At 32.3% G+C, this 26695-nt stretch overlaps 1 protein-coding gene across 2 annotated transcripts in view; it reads left to right on the top strand.

The window, feature by feature from the left end:
• Nucleotides 1-24839, top strand: part of Sulf1 (Extracellular sulfatase Sulf1) — a 280791-nt gene extending 255952 nt beyond the window's left edge. Inside the window, exons 9-15 of one of the 2 annotated variants that reach the window (XM_072526791.1) lie at nt 8131-8477; nt 11508-11782; nt 14616-14825; nt 15896-16558; nt 16897-17290; nt 19115-19330; nt 24366-24839. In XM_072526791.1, coding sequence (XP_072382892.1) covers nt 8131-8477; nt 11508-11782; nt 14616-14825; nt 15896-16558; nt 16897-17290; nt 19115-19330; nt 24366-24505 — 2245 coding nt within the window. In that variant the 3' untranslated portion in view covers nt 24506-24839. Of the gene's footprint in view, nt 1-8130; nt 8478-11507; nt 11783-14609; nt 14826-15895; nt 16559-16896; nt 17291-19114; nt 19331-24365 lie in introns of both variants that reach the window. The other variant, XM_072526790.1, reaches the window with a different exon arrangement.
• Nucleotides 24840-26695: the final 1856 nt, after the last annotated feature.

The raw sequence follows: 26695 nt of genomic DNA, 5'->3' as shown, positions 1-26695 counted from the left end.
TATCTTCCACATCATGGAGTTTTAAAAGAAACGTCTTTAACTACAAAATTAAGGGTAGTGTTTGATGGGTCAGCTAGAACTGACAGTGGTTTGTCATTAAATGATGTTCTAATGGTCGGACCAAAATTACAAGATGATTTAATGTGCATTCTTCTTCGTTTTCGAAAACATAATGTAGTTATAGCTTCAGACATCGAAAAGATGTATCGACAGGTTTTTGTTTGCAAAACTCAGCAAAAACTACAACAAATATTATGGAGGTTTTCGGATGAGCAACCAATTGAGACATACAAGCTGAAAACGCTAACATATGGGACCGCTCCAGCAGCATTTTTGGCTATAAGAAGCTTACAACAATTAGCTCATGAGAATCAATTGAACCTGCCTCTAGCTTCCCAGGTGATTTTAAAGGATTTTTATGTTGATGATTTGCTTACAGGAGGGAGTTCAATTGAAGAAGTAAAATCATTAAAGGATGAATTAAATAATATTTTGTGCACAGCAGGATTTTCACTTAGAAAATGGGTATCAAACAAACCTGAAATTTTTGATGAGGATATTCAAATAAAGGGAGACATTGAACATTATCTTGCAGATGATGTTACAACAAAAACATTAGGGCTTTATTGGAACTCAAAGATAGATTCGCTTCAATATAAAATCAATTTTTCTAATTACACAAAGGTTAGCAAAAGAACAGTTCTGTCTTTAGTTTCACAGATATTTGATCCTCTTGGACTAGTAGGGCCAGTTATAATTAAAGCTAAATTAATAATGCAATCACTATGGCAATTAAAATTAAATTGGGATGAGTCTTTACCTTTAGATTTACACACAGCTTGGAACCAGTTTAGGGAATCAATTGCAGATTTGGAGAAAACTCACATTAGCAGGCAAGTTTTGTGTTCTAATCCAATTAATAGACAATTACATTGTTTCAGTGACGCTTCAGAGTCTGCTTATGGAGCAGCACTCTACATTCGGTCACTGGATCAAGGTGGTTCTTGCTTAGTTCATTTATTATGTGCGAAATCAAGAGTAGCACCCTTAAAAACAATATCTTTGCCTAGATTGGAATTGTGTGGTGCTTTATTGGCTGCCAAATTGGCATCGGCGGTTATCGCAACAATAGGTGTTAGCTTTGATGAGGTACATTTTTGGTCTGATTCAATGATAACTCTTCATTGGATTTTGGGTGAACCGTCACAATGGAAAACCTTCGTTGGAAATAGGGTGTCGGAAATACAAAGGCTTTCTAATGGATATAGCTGGCATCATGTTGACTCGCATGATAACCCAGCCGACATAATTACGCGCGGATATGAACCAAAGTTATTAAACACTTCAAAATTGTGGTGGAATGGGCCACCATGGTTAGCTTCTCATAAATTGTCTTGGCCTACTAAGGCTTTGTCAAATTCACACATTTCTATCATACCTGACCAGAAGGTAATTCAAACATTTATATCAACTGTGCAATTTGCTGAAATTTGGAACCGATTTTCCAGCTTAGCTAAATTGCAGCGTGTTTTTGCATATATACTTCGGTTTGTCACCAATTGTAAATCATCTAATAATAAGACAACGGGTCCTTTTACTGTAGATGAAAAAGAAAGAAGTTTTTTCTGTTTGGTATATATGGCACAAAATGAAGTATTTCATCAGGAAATACAAACAATAAAAAAATCAAAACCAATACATAAATCGAGTAAAATCTTATCATTAAATCCTTTTCTTGATGATACAGGACTATTACGAGTTGGTGGACGTCTTCAAAAGTCAGAATTGTCTTTTGACCAGAAGCATCCAATCATACTCCCGAACGGTCATGTATTAACTAAACTTATAGTGATATCGTATCATCATAAATACTTGCATGCAGGTCCACAAGCATTGCTATCAATAATTCGTTTAAAATTTTGGTTATTATCTGGACGTAGCACGGTTAGGCACATTCTGCATAAATGTGTTACTTGCTTTCGTGTCAAACCTACATTGCTTGTACCTCTTATGGGAGATTTACCTAAATCTAGACTTCTGCCTACAAGGCCATTTTATAATTGTGGTGTAGATTATGGGGGTCCCTTTGAATTGAAAACAAGCTATTTACGGAATTGTAAAGTAGTTAAATGCTATATATGTATTTTTACATGTTTTACAACAAGGGCGACACATATTGAACTTGTATATGATTTAAGTACTAATTCATTCTTAAATTCATTTAAACGTTTCATTGCTAGAAGAGGTCTATGTAAAAATATGTATTCTGATAATGGAACTAACTTCGTTGGGGCAAATAATCATTTGCAGGAGTTATATTCATTTATGAATGATGCAACGGTAAAATCAAATTTTTTAGATTATTTTTCGGAACATAAGATTCATTGGCATTTTATTCCAGCTCACTCACCACATTTTGGTGGCATCTGGGAATCAACTGTAAAATCGGTAAAGTTTCATATACGAAGGGTAATGTGTAATAATAAATTTACATATGACGAAATGTATACTTTGTTGACGCAAATTGAGTCTCTCCTAAATTCCCGTCCTTTATTACCTCTGTCGGAAAGTCCAGAAGACCTTGGTGTACTCACCCCTGGACATTTTCTAATTGGAGCACCACTTGTAGCACTGCCACAAGAAGAGCTAACTGAAATAAATCCGAATAAGTTGAAACGGTATCATCACCTGACTCAGATAATTCAGAGTTTTTGGGTACGCTGGTCACGTGAGTACCTCTCTTCACTTCAGCAGCGAACCAAATGGAGAACAGCAGCTGACAACGTGAAAATTGGATCATTGGTTATTATTCAAGAGGATGGTCTTCCTCCTACTAAATGGGAATTGGGTAGAATATTGCAACTACATGCTGGGACAGATAATGTTGTGCGGGTTGTGACTGTGCGTACTTCTAAAGGTGAATTCAAAAGGCCTTGTGTAAAGTTAGCCGTCCTGCCAATGGATGAACAATAATGGTTATGGTTTACAAGAAGCGTTGTTTGAAAGGCATCACTTAAGCCTTTCAAGGGGGGCGGCATGTTCAGCAGTCAACAGTGCAAGAGCCGTCCCTGCACGGACCACAGGGCGCATGCATCGAATACTAGCGACAACGACGGCGCGTAGCTGTCAAGGAGAAATAAGACATTCTTTTTTGGGTTTTGTTAATTTTAAGTTCTTATAAAATAATTATAATAAAGGTGTTAAAAGTCAGAATAAATATTTTTTATACAAGGAATACAGTCCACAATACTTCTGAAGGCTCAGAAATAAAAACAATATTCAAGTATAGTATGAGGTACCTATAAAGCTCAGACATTTGTATAAAAACTAAACAAATAAATATTTATAATTCATAAAATGATTTACTGACTTGCTACAAAACCATTTAGACAAAGCGAAAAGCTTGGTTTCGTTCAGAAAAATGGTGTCATAAGATTTTTTTGCATAATCACATTCATGAGATACCCCAAAATAGGGTTTAAGAGATCGCCTAGGAGAAAAGTTGTTCAAATTTTTTTAAACAAATTGTAACAATCAATTTTTTCGATCCGGACAATTTTTTTTAGATTTTTTTTTGATCATTATAAACTACTTTAGGTTTTTATTAAAGTTGATAGTTTTTGAGTGATAAATAATTTAAAACTGAAAAAAAAAACGCAAAATGACGATTTTCAAGCCTCAAAAACACAAATACAAAATATTATTTTTGAAATCATCAAACCTTAGAAAAAAATTGATTGTTATAATTTGTTTAAAAAACCTCTTGAACCTTAGTTTGGAGTATCTCATGACAGTGATATCATGGGAATATTTTTCCGAACGAACACGAGCTTTTCGCTTTGTCTAATTGTTTTTTCTCTCGAAATTGACAATAGATTGGTCATAGTGTTTACACATTTTATTATTCCATATACGTGCCCATTTATTTTATAACTACACACTAATTTCTAGAATTACGTGACTCTATTACCAAGATATTTCCTTGTTTACTTACACTTCGAATTCAGACGAAATGAATCTTTGTGAAAAAAAACCTAAATTAACTTATACATAGCAATATTATAAATTCTACTACCTAGTTTGATGATGAAATGGTTCATCTTATTCTATATTCTATTTATTTTACAAGTATTGTAAACACTTGGTCTATTAACCCTTAACCCGAAACATAGTACTTTTATTGCTAATGCGAAACATATGGTCTATTGGACCAGTATAGGTAAAAATTGAAATAAATTAAAAACAAATGTAGCATTTGAAGAGAAAAGCAAAATATTAAAGGGTTTATTAGGTATAAACGAGCAAAAAAAACTTATTCATACATAATACTTACATAAAACAAAATGTGTAATATAGAAAACAACATTATTAGGCGTAATTAAGTAAACAAACATATATATTTCCAGATAAAACAAAAAATATACTACAGCTAGCTACTAATTTTGAAGACAGGTAACGCAAACCTTTCTACTATACTCCAAACAAATAGCATTTGAGCAACGCACACATTTATAATTTGTCTTCCTCATTTTTGATGATGGACAAATGCTACACAATTTTCTTTTGGGAAGCTTATTATCTGGAACATTGTCGCCGATATTCACGACAGGCACTTAGGGATTTATTCCCAAAAAAATCTCTATCTGCTTTCTAAGGTCTCGGGGAAGATTTGTTTCAAGTCTTTGCCTTAGATGAGGCTGAATTAGTTCAAAGGCCAAATCTTTTACACATTTAAAACGTGGAAGTAATTTATTATCTTTGTAACAAAGATAAAGGATGTAACTGTTGACTGAACTTATATTTATAAGTGTATAAAATACGGCTAAGGTCCAACGCCTTGCCCGGCGGTTTGCACTTCTGGTTTTTCTAATTCATTGTCTTTGCTGTGATGCATAGAGGATAATAAAAGAACAGCTCTATTTTTTTGGGTACATATGATATCAAGGTTATGTCATTGGAGAAACCATAGAGTGTTGTACCAATTTCCGTACTTTTATTAGCCTGGAATTTCAAAGGAACTTCTCGCTTATTTCTTTTTTACTGTACCCACATACGTGAGGTGGCGTTTTTGCAACTCTGTGACTAACTCTATTGAAGAAAAATAGTTTTGAGCAGTAATATTTCGCTTAGAGCCCCCTATTGGTTTGGATAGTCGAATGACACATTGAGCAGGCTTGGAAAGCTTTAGTTCTTCTTCTGAAAGTTCAACACCATCCGAATCTTTCCCTGATTATATATATATATATATATATATATATATATATATATATATATATATATATATATATATATATATATATATATATATATATATATATCCATTATAGAAATACGAGCTCTTAGCATCTGTCATGCACATTACTTTTATGCCGTATTTCGCAGGTTTACTGGGCATGTAAATTCGCAAACCACAGTGACCTCTAAATGGAAGTAGCATCTCATCCACAGTTACACAATCTGACAACACGTATAGCCTCTGGCAATTAGTCACAACATTATTAAAAATATTTGAAATAGCCGCTGTTTTATCAGTTTTCTTCCGCTCTTCGCGATCCATGCTATTAAATCTAAGACACGACAAAAGTATTTCAAATCTTTTCAAAGACATCGTCATTCTGAATATTGGCCGACCCAAAACATCTTTAGAAAACAGTTGAAGCATATCTTCATGAGAAGATTTTATAATTGAAGATAGCATAAAAAGCCCAAGCAAAGCCTTCAACTCAACTGTATTTGTGCTTCTATAATTTGATGTATTAGTCGAATCAGATAACTTTTCTCTCATTATAATAATTTTTTGGTTTGTCCATGTTACAATTTGTTCCAATATTTCATCAGTAATCAACAACTTCCAAATATCTGATTTAGAAGGGCTATTTCCCAGAGTCCTGCTTACCGCTGTTAGGCCTCGTAATTATCTGACAATGTTATGTGTTCGTGTCCTTGTATTTCTCGGAGGCTCCGTTCCCTGCCACTGAAAACCATTTTTTCCTTTGAATTTGTTCACATCCCCTTTTACTTGTAAAAAGTCGGTTCTGGATTGTAAATCATTCGACGGTTCATCTAATTCCAAAAGTTCGTGATCTGAATTCGATTCTTCGCTGCTAGAGGGTTCAATTTGCCGAATTACATAGTCGGGATCTTCATCCGAATCATCTATAACATCTCTCATGTCCTCGTCACTCTCTTGCTCTGATAAATATTTTTTTCAAAATCTGGGTCAGCCAGATTTACTTTTTTATTACGGCCAGTTCCGCTAGGTCCTGCTCTATCCATTATTACTACAAAATTAAAAAAATTTAGGGTAATTATGTTTATTATACAAAAAATATGAAATAAATTAGACTTATTCACAATCAATTTAATTTTACTACCCAACACGACCGGTTTCGCTTTCTAAAATTTGCAAAGCATCATCAGGTCAGTGGTACAATGTAAATTAAATGCTGAAATTACAAAAAAGCCTATATTAGGGTGCTGTCTTATAAGGATGCAGATCAAAAAAGGTATAGTAATTTTGCCAATATTACATGTCTGTGTTTAGTAATATTCATAAAATTGCTTTAGCAGACAAAGTAACAACCCCCAAATTGGTAAGAGAAAAAAATCTGTTGAATTGTAATAAATTAGAAATAAACAAAATACTACTTACATTCCGGTACAAGAGTTTTTATATAGTGATTGGTGATACATAGTTCAAACTATCCCGTATTGCTGATAATGGGTGATCTTCGGACAATGTTGTAACTGTCCGACAATTTAGGAGGAAATTTCTTGAGGGGAGGAACAACCATCCAATTTAATTAATCTTCTACCATTCAAGCTTTTGTATCTGCGGTTACTCTTTCCACATGTTTGTATACATTTTCGCTGGAAATTTTTGTGTTTAAAAATCCCATTTAATGTTCCTCTACTTAATATTCACATCCCTACTATTTGATGGTTTCCTTTTAGTCTTAATTATTATAATCTGCTTGTAATTACTTCAAAATGTTTCACCAATTGTGCAGATTGTTCTTATTCATAAACAAAACCTGAACTCAAATCTTTTATGATTTCCACCGTTGAAAAATATGTAGTTTACTATATCAATGTAGAAATTTCCTTTTTATTTAGTCCCTGGGTTTCTTTCTTTTTTTCTAGTTTTAAATTTTTTTTTAAGTTTTCCTTTGTTTTGGTTCAATCATTCACTATTTATACTCATTTTCGATATGCAACTTTTATTTTACCACCTTTTTTATTTTTTTATTTCGTTATATTTGTAAATTCTTTCTGTATTTGTGTTCAGAGTCTGTTACTTTACTTTCAATGAAATACTGCGTTTCTACTAATTTGTTCTTCCAGAAAGTTTACTTTATGATTTAGTTCTAAATTCTTTTAAATTAAACAATTCCTATTGAAAATTGTTTATTCTTTATTGTCATATATTTGTTTAATTAAAGATCTGAACAATTTTATTAATAATGAGAGGATTATCATTATATTCCTTTTGATCTTCATTTATCCGCGTTTGTAATTTACGTCTTCAGTGGATGATTTTTCGCTTTCTTATTTTGTTAGTTTATTCCTCATGACGATATTGGAAACTTATTATTCTAATGTTAGTAAGTTTATACTAAATCTGCTACCTTTTCCAGTAAGCATACAACGTTTAAAAATCTGATGCCTTTGATTTGTATCTTTTTATTTGTGTTGTCGTGACCAATATCACGCATATTATGTTGGACCTATAACCTATAATATTCCATAGTGTGAATTTTCTTCTTAGTTAAGTATTAAATAGTTTCATTAATTACTTGAAATTGGGAATCTTATATCAAATTCCATTGTAAAGATTTAATTAGGTGTTCAGTATACTTATACTGCTTGTAGGTGTATAATTCTAGAGCAGTTGAGTTATGTTCAATAAATGATGTAAAAGATATAGGCAAATCTAATATATAACTACAACGAACTGCAACCATATCTCTTCTCTATTTGCCCCGCTTGTTTCTGAAAGATCATGTAATATTTCTGCTAGTACCAAGGTCTTGCAATATTTTTGATCCAGTGTGATTCCAAGGCGTTAATGATAGTTAAAATTCGATGTTCTTAATATGAAATACTTCTAATCAATTCTTTGTCTTATAGTTCTGGCAGAAGAGAGATGCCGCATTCAGAAAGAAACAAGCATAGAAATACTCCAACCCCGATACCTTTCAATATTACATCAGACATGCCACTGACTACTAGTTTCGCAGATTATAATTATTCAGAATTATCTTCAACCGTTCAGAATATGGCCAGTGTACAAACTACGGAATCGCAGCGAATATTTGAATCATCAGAAGACACATCATCGTTGATTTCTGATATAGATGACGATGATGATGATGTAGATGAAGATGGCGTTGAAAATGCTACAGAAGAAGAAGTAGATCTAGAAGAGCAAACAAATTTGGATAATGTAGAATTGGCACTTTCGAGAATAGATGAGGGTACGTAATTTAACGTTTTTTATATACTATTTAGACCATAACATTTTAATCCTGTAACAAATATAGCAAAGTAAATGTAGTTATTAGGGTGTATATTTAGTTCAATAATTTGACATCAAATATTTTGAAATAAGCTGCAGCTTAGAGGGTCTTGCATGTTGCATGGTTGATATTGATAATTATAAATAAACAAAATATTTTTATGATTGTAATTAATGTTTATCTCCAGTAATTGTCTTGTCGTTTAGTGACAATGGATGGAATTATCCCAATATTTTACTTACATCATTATCAAACGATCGCTGATCGATCTGAAGGTGCTTATCAGATAATATGTGCATTGCATATAGCCTTCGTATAACCCCAGGATTCTGTGCGTTGATCTGAATCGGTGCGTTTGGATTGTCAGTGCATCTGGGGAAGGTTTCGTGTTGCGCTGAGATCCACGTACTGCTTAAATGCATCTTTCTGGCGATTAAAGTTGATCGGGTGTTTTCGGTGTTTCGAAAATTACGAGATCTCTTTCAAACCAACCAACTGAGCCTGGGGACACTTCTTCTTCTTAACGTGCCTTATCAAGTTCCCATGACTTTGACGATTAACATGGCAAGACTCTCTCTGTCTTGAGCTATTCTGAATAGTTGTTTGAATCTCCGTATCCCGGTCCATTCTTTGACATTCTTCAACCACGAAGCTTGTTTTCTCCCAATTCCCCGCTTCCTTCGATTTGACCCATTCTAATTAGTCGAAGAATATTTTACTGTTTCTCACTTATTATATGTACAATATGCTATTTTTCTGGATTTGATGCTACCAATCAGCCCATAAGTAGCTTCTGCTCTGTTAAGAACTGCTTCATTTGTCTGCTTAGCCGTCCACGGTATTTTTAGTGTTAGTCTATACAACCAGATTTCAAAAGCATCTAAGCGGTTAATAATAGATATTTTTAAGATCCATGCTTCGACACTATATAAGACAACTGACCATATGTTGAAGTTTCAAGTTATCGTTACAGAAGGGAGTTACATTGGTTGTCTATGTATTTACAATTGGGTATTTTGATAAGGTAAGCAACTAAATACCATGTATTTTGTTTTAGAATAATTACTTTTTAGTTCAATCTCTCGTCACACCGTGTCAATGGACTTTAAAAGACATTGCAATATATTAAAGTCATCGCTCAATGTAACTGAGTCATCTGCGTATCTGATGGTATTTGTTAGGTTTTCATTAATTTTTACACTATATTCTAGTTGTGCAAAGCATGTTTAAAGATTCTATCTGAATATAAATTAAACAACAGTGGGAACCGGACATAACCCTGCCCGACTTTCTTTAGAATCTTACCCAGTAATACGAATGATCGTTTGACGAATATAGTTTTTCAATGCTCCTGACGTCGCGTTGATTAACTCCTTTATGCGTTCTATAAGCACTCTTATTTTGAAACAGTGAAGACCGTTGCTACATCGTTTTTTCGAATTGCGGCAATAGTTGTAGACGAAAAGTCAGAAAGACCTATAAACGCGAAAATAAATGTACTATTGCTTTTATTTTCTCAATATCAACTTGATAGAAATTTATATCCAAGTACTTATTTTCCGGTGTAGTTTTTTTGTGTAGTAATTCGTCTATATAAATACTGGTGTGTCTGTCCAATATATGTTGAACGACAGTCCTTACAATTTACTTTATAAACTACAGCTGATTGACTGTTTTTAAGGATTAGATGTACAAAAATGCCTACTACCTAGATTATTATCAAGTTTTGAATTTTGAAAAATATTTAATAGATGTTTTTAGTGATTTATCTCTAACCTTCATCTTATATCTAAATAGCATTTGTAACATTTGTTAGGAAAAACTATAATGCGTGACAATGATACATAATTCTTATGTATGTTGATGGGATTATTGTTGTTATTATTTGAGGTAATGTTACGTAAGTTATTGATTTCTTTAGGATTGTCGGTAGAATAATTTTTAGTAACAAAGCTTCTTTTTATAATAAGATTATTAAATTCGGGTGCGTAATTATTTCAATATAAAATATTTTTAATTAATTTTAGGCCAGAATAATATAGTAGATTGTATAATTTATTTTCTCTGTCCGTAAGACTAAATACAAAACTTCTTTTGTTTGAATTTGGGGAATTGATTATTCGCACAGCATCGAATGATTGGAATGAAATAATAAATATTGGAGCAAGAAAAATATTGAACCTACACGACGCGGATGATACCACTTTCCTATGTAACACGAAAGAAGAAATTGACGAAATAACCTCAAAGTGAGCGAAATAAGCAAGGGAGTAGGTTTAAAAATCAACTTATCACAGACTTAAATGATGGTAATTAGTACATCAAAAGAAAGATCTCCTGAGCTGCAGGAAAAAACTAACAACAACAGTAATTGTGAAGAAGAAAGCACAAAAGAAAAAGTCACTATGGGCAAAACTACCGTCGCGAAATTCCAGAGAGTATGAAAAGGTAACGGAATTTCCAAGAACAAAAATGATGCTTGCCAGGACACTCATATTTCCCATTGTCATTTATGCTGCAGAGTCATGGACTATGAAATAGACAGATAAAAAACAAATCGATGCTCTCTAAATATTTACTTGGAAGCGAATGCTAAGAATACCATGAACCCATAAACGTACCAATGTCCCAATCGTTTTAGAGCTCAACATAACTGAACGACTAAGCAAAACTATTCTGATGATTATCATGAAATTTTTCTTCCTTACTATGAGAAAAAATAACGATTTGCTCGAAAACCTGGCATTACAGCGAAAAATTAGAGGAAAAGGGCCAAGGGAAAATCACCAACACGTTATGTGTATCAATATCACAAATGGTAGGAATAAATATTTTTTAACACACGAAAAACATTAACATTATTACATCCTCGCATATTAATATGTATTTTAGAATTCTACAGTGGTCTTATCCTTTAACAATTACCTCTTTTCTGTTGATATCTATAAATTGCAACAAAGTAATTAAAATATATTTAATATTTTTCAGGAGATCGACAGTTAGATAATCGACTCGTTCCAGTTCTGCCTCCGTCTAAAGTTGAGCGATTGGCTGTTGAATGCCTAAGGCCGGAAATGAGACTGCCTTGTCAAAGAGGTCAACGATGGTACTGTGAGAACGAGGCGGGGCGGTGGAGAAGGAGAAAATGCAAATTAGTTCCGCAAAATACTCATGGTCAATATATGATTCCTTTACCATCAAATAAGGCCTATAGGAAATGTGCTTGTTTTACCCCCAATGGCCTTGTGTACAAAAAATTGCCAGTAAGTTTGTAATGTCAAATATATTTAAATATAAAAACAATGTGTAAATTATATTGAGTTGATATCGCGAAGTTTGACTATATCGTTGGTTCCATGTCTGACCCAGATAACGATAAAATCATTAGAATATTTTTATAAATACCCAACCCTCACGGGTTAACTTGATGTAGATAGATTCTAACAAAGATAGCTTAAGGTTAGGTTTCATTTTATAGCTTAAGGTCTTTATTTTAAATATAAAGAATTTTAAATTGGTACTAAAGAATTATTATGATCTAGAAGGTGAAGTGCTTAAGTAGAATCTGTTCTTTTTTTATTAATGAAAGCCCTTTTGTGTTCTGCTATACGTATGTTAAAAGTTCTACCAGCTTGACCGATGTAAGTTTTTGGTAATGTAATGTTTTATGTAAGTTTGTATATACCGCTGTGTGAGTTTTCTTTTGGCCCTTGTTGTTCTTAATATATTTGCTTAAGTTATTGTTTCTTCTGAAAGTTGATGTTATTTCTTTATTTTCTATATGTTTTGGTATTTTTGTTGATATCTTGCCTGTATATATAATCGAGCAAAATGTAGTGGATTTTTTCTTTGCTGGTGGAAATACTAATTACTGGGCTTTAAAATTTTGTCTCTTGTTTGTTCGTTGCACCCATTGTTTAATAATATTCAATTTTTAATGACTACCTATACATCCCGATTACCTACTTATGATTATTCATTTTTTTCAAATTAAGTAAAGCACAACGTAGTTTAACTAACTATATTTAACTCCAAAAACTCAATCGTCAAATGTCGCCTTGGCGACTATAATGAAAACGTAATTTCTGGGACTAAAAAGGTGATCTTAGAAGATTTTAGACTTAAGCACAGGGCTGCAATTAGGGTATGCGGTATATTAACCAGTAATCAATAAGATACAAGTGACATAGAGCAATGGACAGCAATGTTGAATACTTGCCTCAGAGACAGAGTTTTAAAATCAAATAGGAGAAAAACTGGTGTTACGGACACAGTTAAAAAGAATTACAACTGAGGCTGAAATGGAACTGGGCATATTGTCAGAATCAGAGATGGAAGATTGACCAAAAATATTTTTGAATGGAGAGCTAGAAACGATGCTTATCGTGATCGAGGACGTCCTCCAATAAGGTGGTCAGACGACATCAAGCGCATCCAGCACAACTGGATTCAGGCTGTTACCTGAGCAAACTATTTACTCAAGTATACTAACAATCTAGGTCGTGTTGCTCGTGTCGAAGAGTTTGGGTGCGGTTCTTTCAAAAATCATATAGAATTTTTATTATCTTTAGATCTCATCTTTTAGATATTATCTTTAATCTTTATCTATTATCTTTAGATATTATCTTTAAAATTAAAATGAAATGGGCGTCATCCTGCTGTTTATTCTCGTAAGAAAACGAGATCAAAGAATATATAATGGAAAATTTAAAACAAAGTTAACCTTTATTATTTTATAAGGAACAAAAAGGTATTAAAAGATTCTACGTTAAAAAGTTAAGTCATTGCAGAAAAAGCTAAACAATTTGTATTTACAGTATTCAATTGTCATGAGAAATGTTTATACGAAACTAAAATTAAAATCGTATCGTAAGAAAACAAACATGTTATATCATGACATTAGATTATGAATGAGAAATATATGAAAATAAAATTATGCTTTATCCCAAATTTCGAAATTCGTTCACATAAAAATACATTTGTGTATTAGGTAGAATACCTATTATAATTAAAAGACCAATAATAAATCACTTCACTGTTATTTAGTTCATACATACTCTTCACTGTTTAATAAAAAAATATAAAATGGGTACAACCTGAATTATCCCAAAGCTGGTGGGCGTAAAGAAAAGATATAATTTTTTTTCATCCTCTAGGTACTTGTCTGACAGAAACTTTGATCTATCTAGCAGGAACATACTATACACCATAAAAATATATAGGATTGTGTTTCAGAACACATACTATAAATCCATATCTATTTATACAACCTAGGGCCAATAAACATAGTTGTAGTAACTATCTGGGCTTTCGGTAAGGGTCTAAAATAATTATTTATTTGAAAATATATAAGAGTGGAAGGAATTTTTCGGCTTACCTCATCAAGAGACCACTTAAACAAAATAACGTCTTGACTGTTTGACGTTTTAAAGAGACGGAGGGAGATGAATTTCTCTCGGGACTCGAGATCAGTTAACGAACGCTCTCATTTTGAGGTCACGATCGAAGATGAAGAGCAATGTTATTTTCAATATTTATCGGAATTATAATAATAATTTTTTTTGAAACGGTTACAATATGCTCAAGATCGGATGCAATGGAATAATTTAAGGGAGGCCTATGTTCAGCATTGAACTCAAAACGGCTGATGATGAATATCAACCAATAAACATAATAATGCTTATTGTAATACGGCATGTATTTCAGTAGGTACAGATGATAATTTTTGTAAAAATTCTAAAAAATTATCATTTTATATTGAGCTACACGCTCTAAATAGTCGTAAATTTATATCAGTTTATTTAACCACTAATAATACATAATTTATTTTATACGAACGCTACAATTAAAATCGCGGGCGCGGGTCTATATAAGTCGTAAATTATAGTTCGTAGTAATAGTCGTAAATAAGAAAATCAGTAGTATGTTCTTTTCTTGTGCTTCTAGCCCTATATCATTTTTTAAAAAAATATTTGTTGTTTCTTTTTTAAACAATGCCTATATATTTGAAATTAAAAATAAATTTATTGATGTATTACAACTGTGTATTATAAATACCTTTTTTATTCCTAAATTACTTGAACTCTTTAGTTACAGAGCATATCATCAAGGAGTAGGTACTCCAGACCTAGTAGCAGTAGCAGAATAAAGAGAGATACAACCTTGGAAGAAGTAATCTTCGAAAACGATGATGATGAAGACGAAACAAACGAGTCACATATTTTATCTAAAAGAGAACGCATGCTTAATCTCGAACATTTGGAGAATGCCATGGAAGATGTAGAAGATCAGATACATGGACTAAGGGTAAGTAGGAGTTTTAGTTTATTATTCTAAGAATTTCTTATCATCGAGATAATATTTACATTAAACACGATGGCTGAAAATTGAAACGAATATTTGTAAAATAAAATAAATAAAAAAAATACTTCGCTATTTACTAAACCGATTAGTATAAAAAAATGATAACTCATACAACGATAAAAGAACAACTTTTAATTTTAATATTTAATCTAGGGTATAGTCGAAAAAAAATACAGAGCAACATATTTCTTTACACTAATTAAAGTTTATATACGTCACTCAATTATTCAGAACTTTACATATAATATAATAATAATCGTAACACTACAAAAAACAAGTACTGTCATTGGTAGTATTAGATGTTAGACGAGATTTTGATGAAGCCTGTTTTATAAAAGTACAACTCTCTATCGACTACTGAAAAATATCTTCTTAGTAGACAGTTCAGAATAAAAAACCGACATTTGACAGAATTGGACTTTGACCGTCTAGCCCAAGCAACCCTTATACTACTACTATGCCACATAAATCGCCAGAAGGTGAATTTATTTAAGATCCAACTGTTGAAAGCTGTAGGACGTCTTGTTTAATGGCGACAGTATTATATTCTCGTAAAATAATTAAACGCTTATATTTAATTTCTGAGACGTTTGAACTCTGAACTCTTATGAGCATCAGCTTTTTCGCTGTTTAAATGGATTTCATCTTCATTTAATCTCCATTCCTTTTACTTCTTTATGAACCATAATATAACCCTTGTTGACTATGCAGGTAGATTACAATTTATTTTGGTTTGCTTTAGCTCATTTTTAAAAACGGGAACTCACGTATTTCGTTAGTTGTGGGATTTCATTTACCAGTTATTGTCTCTCTTGCTATAAAATATTACTAGGATTTAAATATGTATATATTTCCCTTTACATTTGGAACTACGAAACAAATGCATTTGAATATGTTTCTAAATAAACCTGTCAAACAGAGAGTTGTTGGCACCTGTTTTGTATTATTTAAAAACGCTAAATTGCGTTGTATTTTGTATTTATACTATGTCTAATAACTCTATTTTATTTTAGCTGCAAAACGCAACCTTAGTTAATGATCCTTCCTTAAAAGTTAACCTCGACACCAACTCCATTGGAACTCCAGCATGCTTTGTCCAGAAAGGAAAAATAAATTGTTCAACCGTAATTTATAAAGATAAAAAAACATGGAGACGTTCACGACATCGAGTAGAAAACGAAATTCAAGAATTAAAGCACAAATTAGAAACCCTTAAAGAAATCAGACGTCATTTGAAGAATACAAGACCTTTAGATGACACTGACAAAGGAAATGGTACCGAACTTAACGCTTTTAATGATTTAACTTTCCAAAGAAATAACTTACATGTAGAAGTTTCCAATAATCCTGGAATCTTTAGACCAATGCCTATTGGCACTAAACTTAGCAGCAAGAAGCGCAGAAGGAAGCCCGTTACTCTACCAACAGAACCAAAACCAATAAGAACTACGACAGAGACGACTTCTACATATACTACATATGGTTATACTAATAATGATTTTGAAAATGTATCAGCTACTTCTCCAGCCGCCGAAATCACAACATCACCGTCTAACATTACTAATCACCACAGGCATGGACATAGGTCTCATGCTGTTAGCTTGAGGCCAATTGTGACGACTACAACCCCGAATGTACTTTCTTCGACTAGAAACAAGAAGATTCAAATTCAAAGGGTTTGTAGTTTTATACTCTTCCATATTTTCTATAGATGCCGGCACAGTATTTTGTTAGTCAAAATCATGCTTTTGTTTTAATTTGTAAAAGGTTTCCCAAATTTAATTAATTGGTGGCTTGTTTATAGATTAAGTAATTTATTACCTAGTCCTGCTCCAAACATATGTATCAACAATTTCATAATTAAACAAACTTACAAATTAAAACAACTCAGATTGTACATACAACTGTAGATTAAGACTTGCAATATATCGTATTTTACAGGTTTTTGCTAAATATCCAATAGTCTAATATTAATTTTATACAAGTGCTATTTTTAAGTTCATTATGGTTTTAGCCACACAAACCAGATGACTTAATACCACTCCCGAGAAGAAGAGTGAAACCAAACCTATGCCACTGCGAAATAAAAGATCCTTACGTTCCAGATGAAGGGGATATTGAAAAGGAGAAGAAACGGAGATTGAAGGAAGAGCGTCTAAAGAAAAAACTTCGAAAGCAGAAGAAAAAAGAACAATTGCAAAGGGAATGTGGTTTTGAAAAAATGAATTGCTTCCATCATGATAATGAACATTGGAAAACAGCTCCGTTTTGGACCAGCGGGCCGTTCTGTTTTTGTATGAACTCTAATAATAATACTTATTCATGTGTTAGAACTATTAACTCCACGCACAATTTCCTGTACTGTGAGTTCACTACTGGATTTGTTACTTACTACAATTTACGTAGAGGTAAGTAAAATATTAATATTGTCTTTTTTCCTTTTTACTTCACCTTTGTATTAGTCACTATTTTGATTTTAAAAAAATACAATTTAGTATTGAGTCAAAATATAATTGATAAGAAAATAAATGAATAACATTTCTAGAGATACCATTTCATGGTGAATTGAATAAATCCACAAGCTCAAGAAAATATCAAATTTTATCTATTCAGGCGTAGAAGAATTCATGACTAATTATTCAAATATTTAATACTTGTTCCTTGATAGACTTGTATCATTTACGGATGGCTCCTTATTGGATTTAGGTCGTGCTTTTTTACTAGTTTTTGCCCTCTCATTTCTCTTTGTGGCTGTTTATTCCTTTTTCTGCCTGATATACAGTCATTAATGTTCCCTATATGAGGTACACTTTAGAGGACGTACAGTCTGTCCCAAACCCTTCTTTCAGTGCGTCACTAATTTTGACGTCATATAGGATTTTAAGAATGTCGAGAATTATTGCATGACATTTTAGTTAAATTTGACAGTTGCAGGATCGTAATCTCTCTTTTTCTAATTGAAAATAATTTAATAATTTTAATATTAGTCTTTGTTCTTTCTCAATATATCTCGGCATATTTAAAATATTTTTATGACAATAAATACAAAATTAAATTTTACTGTAAAATGTCTGATAATACTATCCTGGAATGACAATTATCATTTTATCAGTTGACATTGTGAAAGTACTGTCCCGATCGAGACAATCTGCGTCAAATTATACTTATGCGCATCATTGATTGGATATCTATTTAGCGTATTCCAAACTCCAACCAATTATACATCCGTAAGTAGAATTAGCTTTACAATAAATAATTTTCTAAGTTCTATGTATAATAATCACAGACTCACGTTTTTTTCTGTCACTTCTAGCTTAATGTGTTAGAGAGAATTCGATCAACTATGACCCACTGAAAAAAGGGTTTGGGACGAACTAATACGTGAGAAATAGTGGAAAATAAATGCCTAAAAATGTTCAGAAGTTAATGGTATTATAAAAATTGAGTATAGTACATGTTCATCAATAGGAACGTTGCAAGGTTAATAGCTAACGTGTATCAGTAACCTCAAACCAAGGCATTGAAAAAAATTAAGAGAAGGATCCAATTGCGACGTTGTCGTGTTTCCAAACAACTTGAGAATACGAGTACTAGATAACACAAACGAATTAAAATGTAAATAAATTTAATCAAGAATGGAGCACTGATAAATAGCAATCTTTCGACGAGTTAATTGGAAATTAATGTTTCACTCCGGATACATTGCTGTTCTTTGTATAGTTGGTTATAAAAACTCTCTATAGTGTTCATAATTTGATCTCGATCCACAATTATTTGCCCCTGTTCATTTCTTAATTTGTGGATGTTTTTTCTTTCAATGGACATGTTTTGTCTGAGTACTTTCAAGCTTTGTTCCCTTCTATTACTCTAGTTACTTCCATCGTATTATGTAGTCTCAGACCCTTTCTAACCTCTATTTTCAGCTTCTTCCAATGTTTGAATAATATTATTTTTCATTTCATTGATGCATATGTCTGTCTCGATAAGTAATAGACATGAAATTACTTTTATGTCTATTACTTAACGTTAAGTATTTTTTCTTCTGTAGATAATTGGTGTTGGATTCACGCTTCCACCTAGAATGATGTTACAAAGCTATTTTATTAACTATTAGATATGTAAACTATTTATCTTATCTAGGTGTTACCATCTATTTTGTGTCTTTATCGCCACCATAACGCATAGCATAACTCGGTGACATATGGTAAACATTTATTTCTTTTCATTTTTAGATCCTTTCGAGCTTCAGAATAGAGCGAATTCTCTAAAACCAGAAGAACTTTCTTACCTACACGACCTTCTGGCGCGTCTAATGGCTTGTAAAGGTAGATCTTGTACTGTCTCACACTATGGACCACCGCACGTAAAACCTAGAAGTAGAGCGAATAGTTTACCGATGCACTCAAATATTCAACATCCATACAGGAAGAAAAAGTTTACGGAGGAGGGTAAGTTATTTTAAATAAGTGATGGATTCGACCGTTAATTGATGGAAATTGTGGAAGTGTTGAAAACAAAAGTTTTTAGTTTATTTTCTTCAGTTGTTTTATTGTTAGATAAGATATTTTAGATAATATTTAAAAAAATACCTTAGTTTTTCTATTAAATAGATAGTCGGATCTACCCGAAGAATATTATCAATATGATTGACATAATATCAAATAATTTATGTATACCATAAAAAAAGCTATAGCAGGATAAGATGGTAAAATCAGAACTTGGCCAGATTTTTATTTGGGGTTAGGCACCTAAAAGTACATATTTAGAAACCCCTTAAGTCAAATTTTTAGCTCCCTGTGACCGTGTCAATAAATTAAGAACTGTAGGGACCTGTTCTCACATTGCCGCGATTATTTATTATCTTAGCAATGCAAGGTCTTCTTCTTCTTCCTACTTTATAAATAGGCTTAATGCCTGTTTTACTTCGGTTTTTAGCCTCAATTGACGTTGTCTGACCATATTTTCCTCGGTCGTCCCAATGATCTTCTTCCATTTGGCGATTTGACTCTTGCTATTCGTACTATTCTATTTTCTGTCATTCTTTCGATGTGTTGATTCCATTCCACTTTTCTTCTTTTGGTCCACGTGTTTATTTCCTCTATATCACATCTCGCTCGTATTTCCTCACTTCTTACTCTGTCTCTTCATTCTTCATTTGCAAGGTATAAGTCAAAAATTATTAGACCAGCGAAAATACTCAAGACATATTTATCGCATCAGATACTGACCCCGTAATAAACGAAGATAGTGACGAAGACTATAACTATTATAGTAATGTGAATTTGAATATTTTTTACCATTTTGTAATTTTATAATATTTCATTATTATTAAATCAAATATAATTATTTTATTAATTTAATCGATAAATGATAATATTTAAAAGATAATCAGGACTCGAATAAAAAGTGGCGGGGAGACAAAAATCGTTATTTGTCACATTTAAATGAGATGATGTGCTTAAAGTATGTAAAAATCACCGAAAAATCACCGTTTTTTCGAATTCAGAGTAAGCTTCAGTGTGGAAATGGCCAATATAACCCTGCCAATGAAAAAAAAAATAGAAAAAAAATTGTTCTTTATTCACATGCAGTTGAGGTTATATGCTAAGAACATGGGAAACACATAAAAAAATAGGCTTTTCGTATTTTGAGCATGTTCTGGTCTGAAAATGGCAAAACTGCCTAGAAATAACAAAAAATATATCAAAAACCGTTATTTATTGACATACAGTTGAGATTATGTGCTAAAACCATGGGAAAAACACCATGTTATGAGAAACGAACAGCGATACGGACTGCTGTAGCTGGTGATAGAAGAAAAAGTTTGCTGCAGCAAAAAGAGATCAGAAAGACGTCGAATTTTTGACTTAAAAATCTGAGAACTTGTTTTAATATGTCAATCACAGAATAGTTTCGTACAGTTGTCAACAAAGTGCAAATTGTTGTGATGGTCACCAATATCTGGACGCATAAGCCTTCTGAGAATAAATACTTAATAAAATTGATTAATCTGATCCACAGTTCTAATCAAACTGTATATCCAAAAAAATTTCAAACTACTTTAATGAAAAAGTGATTATATCATTTTAATGTTGAATGTATCTTTTAGAAAATAATATTGCCGATATTTAGGTTAAAATCAAATTTAAATTTAAAAAAGAAACAAGCTGAATTTTACTAAGAATGTCAATTCGGAGACCTCAAAAAGATGCAAAAAAGTTTACCACTTTTAACCCTCGGCTTTACCAAGAATCTGTATGCCGTAGAAAAAATGCTTCAAATAAAAAAATTAGCTGAGATAATTTTGAACAAAAATGTTTATTAGTAACTACTATAACGGTGCGTTTTAGTGAGAAGCCGGAGGATAAGGTAAACTGTTTTGTATCTTTTTTGGGGTCCCAAAATTTAAATTCTCCGCAAAATTCAGCTTGTTCGTATGATTTTTAGACATGTAGATTTATCTGTTGCACTAGGTACCTACCATAAATCTTCAAGGTAATTTTCGATTTTAAAGTAGTGTAAAATATTCATGTAAAGGGTTGTCCACATGCTTCACAACTTTTGAAAAGGACTTAAAATTGAATAAACAGAGAATAAATATTTTCGAGAGGTTTCGCCTTGCTTTTGAGTTAGTTTGATTTTCTGACAATGAACTGTTATTTCTGCAAATGTCATAGAGTTATCCGGAAGAACCGGTTTTAAATTTTAGCTTGAATTTTAATTTTTGTTCTAATGAAAATAGATAATTGAATCGCTTATTGTATAAAGGGTATAAGTCCACAATACTTAGTTTTGAGAAAAACGAAAAGAACTATCTAGTTTAGAAACTTGATGACCTATCAAATTTTGTTCTACTTATGAAATGTAGAAGGAAACTAGTAGAGTGACATGTGATACAGCAAATTTGGATTTAAAAACTATTAAGGCCAAAAGAACGTTTTTAAGGGATGGGACTTGTTTCCTTCTCAAAATCAATGAATAAAAGACGAAATATTGTGCTGCTGTAGGTAATAAATATTAATTTATTTATAAAAATAGGTTTATTTTTACAAACAAAACCTAAAGTACATCTTAAGACTTAGAACTTAAAAAATATTCATTCAATCACTATCATATTCTTCATTGGTCGTCGGCCAGTCCTTAAATTGCTCAAAAAATTCTTTATCTTCTTCGAGAATGTAAGTCACGACTTTTATAAGATCACCCAGTTTTTGGCCTTGATTGGCACTTTTCCTTCGTAAGCCTTTTTATTTGGAGACCAAGTAGCTGCAACATTTTTTTTTGACAAATTAAATTTGGATGAAACAAATCTATCTATGAACTATAATGCTCTTATAACTCCGGGGGTCTCACTTGAATAAGTTAAGTGATTATGACATAATAACGGTATTAGATTTTTGTTTCGATACAGGGCAGCGACAAGCCGCTTATACGTATTTCGACCTCTTTAGATCTCTTCAGAGCGGTATAGCCACTATTCTGAATCCAAACAAAAATCTTTCCCGTCCTAGACAATAGTTATCAAAATAACTATATACGGACGTAACTACATCATCTAAAAACAAAAAGAGAAATCAAACGATTTCTACCTGGCGAAACAGAATTCAACTTTTTACCACTGTGCATTCTAAAACTTGCAAATCAAACAGCTTGATAAATTACTCGGCAAAGGAATCTAAAAATTGCATTCCACATGCCGTTCATCATGGTCAGAATTCGTAGTGAATTCAGCTTACGTAATAAAACATAATGACGGTATTAGATTTTTGTTTCGATACAGGGAAGCGACAAGCCGCTTATACGTATTTCGACCTCTTTAGGTCTCTTCAGAGCGGTATAACCACTGCTCTCAATCCAAACAAAAATCTTTCCCGTCCTAGACAATAGTTATCAAAATAACTTTATTTTGTTTTTTATTAAGATTTTTGTTTGGATTCAGAGCAGTGGCTATGCCGCTCTGAAGAGACCTAAAGAGGTCGAAATACGTATAAGCGGCTTGTCGCTGCCCTGTATCAAAAAACAAAACTGAAACAAAAATCTAATACCGTCATTATGTTTTATTACTTTACTCCGTTTGGAATACCAGAAACTGAATTCACTACGAATTTTGACCATGATGAACGGCATGTGGAATGCAATTTTTAGATTCCCTTGCCGAGTAATTTATCAAGCTGTTTGCTTTGCAAGTTTTAGAATGCACAGTGGTAAAAATTTGAATTCGGTTTCGCCAGGTAGATATCGTTTGATTTCTCTTTGTGTTAAGTGATTATATTTTGATATGGCAAAATGTAATTTAATTTTATTTGTACCAATAACGAGATCCTTTGTATTTTTTTTTAAATAGACTAGCCGCCACATTTTAAAGTCTAGAATTTCATGCGTGTCTACGATTTTAACAGTAAAATGTGCTCACGATGATTTTGCGTTCAGTAATTCAGTAATAGTTGCTGGGATTTGTTTTATATAGTCCTGCAGGAAGCTAGCTACCTCATTGGCTCCGCGTTTGGCAATGCCCTCATGGGACGTATAAAATGTTGCATCATTCGTTTTTATATCGTGTACCCCAAAAACATATTGCCATACTTTTCTTAGGTAAAACATATCATTCACTAACATAAATGGTAATGCCAAATTTTGTAAACAAGTTAGGTTATGTATACTACTTGTATTTGCCTATGGTTTTGTATAACCGTAGACATATGTCTATGTGTATAACCGGCTAAAATGCTAACCAAAGAAATTTTCAATGCATGCTTTCCATAATTACGATTGTGTTAGATGGCTCTATAAAGTTAGTAAATCGATAAAATTGAATATCCACGTACTCGATAGAATTTTTGAACGTAACGAAAGCCTTTACTGAATGTGTAGCCAAAATTTCAAGGCTCTAAATGCCCTTTCTGGATTTCTCTTACGTGGAACTCTAGTAGCTCTTGATCTATTTTCTCAAATTCAACAGTGTTCTTCCTTTAATGAAAAGGAATTTATGTACCAAGTTCAAGGCTCTAGAACTTTTCTGTTTAAGAATTATCGTTATACAGACGACAGGCAGACGACAATAACACGATTTCAAGAAGGACCTGTTGGGTCCTTAATAAAAATAAATTTGTATATTAAATCTATTTTGGGCCTAATATCATATTATACTGATGCATTTTCTTGAATTCATTATCCGTTAGGTAAATATTTAGGTATAATTAGGTACTTCGCAATGCATGTTGAATTTAACTTTCAATATATCTAATGTTTTATTTATAACCGTATGACCAGGTTTTAGTTTTCTGTATATTGCCTACATTCTTAAGAAATATTGCAGGCGATAAATACGTAAAATTTTATTTACTGCTAGTTTGGAACAATATTTACAGTCAGAAAAGGTGCAGCACTTTCTTAAATTTGTTGTATTTAACGCATGCTAATAATAATATAAATATAAAAACTGCTAATATTTATTAAAAGTTAATAATACTTTGTTCTTTCCAGAAAACGGTAGTGAGGCAACACGCGGAGTATTACAGCTGGTACGACCAGATTTGAAAAGAAGAGATAAACTTAGCAACACTACGTCTTCAAGAGATATTACGAATAGGAAAAGAAGAAAAATAGAAGAAAGAAGCCACTAAATTGCTTGATATTCTCATTTGACTCTTTAACGTGAAGTTAGATATTCACGTAAAAGTTTTTGTTCAAATAATTTGTATTAAGTGATACTAGATAGCTCCAAGACCAAACTAGCAATAACTTACCGCTTTAAAAGTTTGAAAATTATTTATTAATTTATTATTAGAAATGATTTTTTTTAAATTATGCCTTTCTTTTCGAAACCCATATTGGTGTTTTAGTAGTAGAAAAGGAGTGATATTTCGGAGCATAATATTTCTGTCTAAAATACCAAATATTATTTATAGTTTCCAGAATTTGTAAAAAAGCCCCTTAAGATAAACGGATCAAATTTGTTATATGTGTTTTATTTCCTTATCCTCTACCCAAATGACATTTGCTAATGAAGATAGTGTTAACAAAGATTTGTATTAGTGATGTAAAGAATGTCAGTTTTTGAACATTCGCGAATGCGAATGCGAATATATGCCAGTTTTTTTTTAATTTGGCAATTTTAATTGTCTCCGGCATTACCGGCAGTCTCATTTGCGTGAGATGTGTAGTTAGATAAGTTCAGATAAATTTAGTAATTCAGCAATTTTCAGAACAATAAAATTATACAAATCATGTACTGTATTACATTACAGTGTAGTGTATATTATAATACGTATCTTGTTCCGAAAATTGCTGAATTAATAAATTTATCTGAACTTATCTAACTGAAGTCGAACTGTTTATGTTTGTTTGTTTAAACTCTTTACATAAAAACAAATAGACTATTTTTAATTTGTAGTTTAATAATTCTTAGACTTTTTCAAGATGATTGTCTAAAATTAAAAACTTTTGGATAATAAAAGTTTCAGAGAATAATTTGTTTTTGTTTGTTTACACTGCACTGTAAAATAAAGTGAGTTTTCTTAATAAAAAAACTGAGAAGTGAATGGATTTTTATTTTATTAACCTTATCTTCAAATTATTTTTTTTTCTTATACATATTTATATTCGCAAAACATTCGCACAAATTTCGCGAATGCGAATGCGAATATTCGTTACATCACTAATTTGTATAATCCGCCCAAGCGTACACTGCAGAGAAATTTTAGCTATTTTGAAGATAAACGCGTATACCAAATTCCGCTGCCAGCCTCAGGAGAGTGTCAACCTCATGGTACTATATAACAAAATTCTTCTATCCTGCATTACCAGTACAATATTTCCAACCTATTACTTATGTACAATCGCCAACACTTACTCAACAAGAAAGAATCAAGAAATGATGATAATAATAAAAATACAATTATAAAACAAACAACTTTAAAAAACTACTGGCTGAATAAACCACCCACTACCAGTAATAGATTCCAAGATCTGGAAAATACTACAAAAAAAAACAAATTATGATGACAATTATGTTTCATCAACTAACCCTCCACTAATATTTATACATAATCTCTATGAACCCCTAAATGAAACAGCATCCAAAGACTACACTGTAAAAAGTTTAATCTCATTGACTTCTGTATCCTAAAAAGCATCGCTTCTAATTACTTAAATATACAACCATCATTTTATTTGTCTTCTGATCACTCTCCCTTCTTCATAAGTGTGAACACAGAGGATTGCCACATCAACAGACATTAACCAACAGAGTGACAAATTGGAACACATTTAATGAATTGGTCTCTGTGGTTGATTGGAAGTGAATCAACTTGAACCTGCCACTTCAATCCACAAAAGATATTGACGATGCATTACAACACCTAACTACGTCAATCCCAAAAGCTGCCTGGGCTGCTACTCCAAAAAGCTCCTATACAGAAAATCCAGACTCATACCCGGACTACAAAAACAATATGATTCGTGAAAAAAGGAAACTAAGAAAAAATGGCAAAGTACTCTAGCCCTAATAGACAAGACAGAACAACACGAGTCACTTAAAGAAGCACTAAACGAATACAAAGATGCTGGTATTACACATTTTTTGGCAAACCTTTCTGTAAGTGAAAATAAAGACTACTTACTATATAAACTGAAGGAAACTGAAATCCCAACAATAAACTAAGACTCCTATAAGAAAAGACAGCTGGGCTCGTAATGATGAAGGCAAAGCAAGCACTTTTGCGGAACATCTTATATCTGTATTCCAATCTCGTCACAAACAAGCTCAGGCAGATGACGAAAAACCCATTTTAGACATGCTGGAAGTTCCTTAT

Source organism: Diabrotica undecimpunctata, chromosome 3 (assembly GCF_040954645.1).
Source record: "Diabrotica undecimpunctata isolate CICGRU chromosome 3, icDiaUnde3, whole genome shotgun sequence".
Lineage (NCBI taxonomy): Eukaryota > Metazoa > Arthropoda > Insecta > Coleoptera > Chrysomelidae > Diabrotica > Diabrotica undecimpunctata.
The sequence above is the reverse complement of the archived record's forward strand: the minus strand, read 5'-3'. Positions and strand labels throughout refer to the sequence as shown.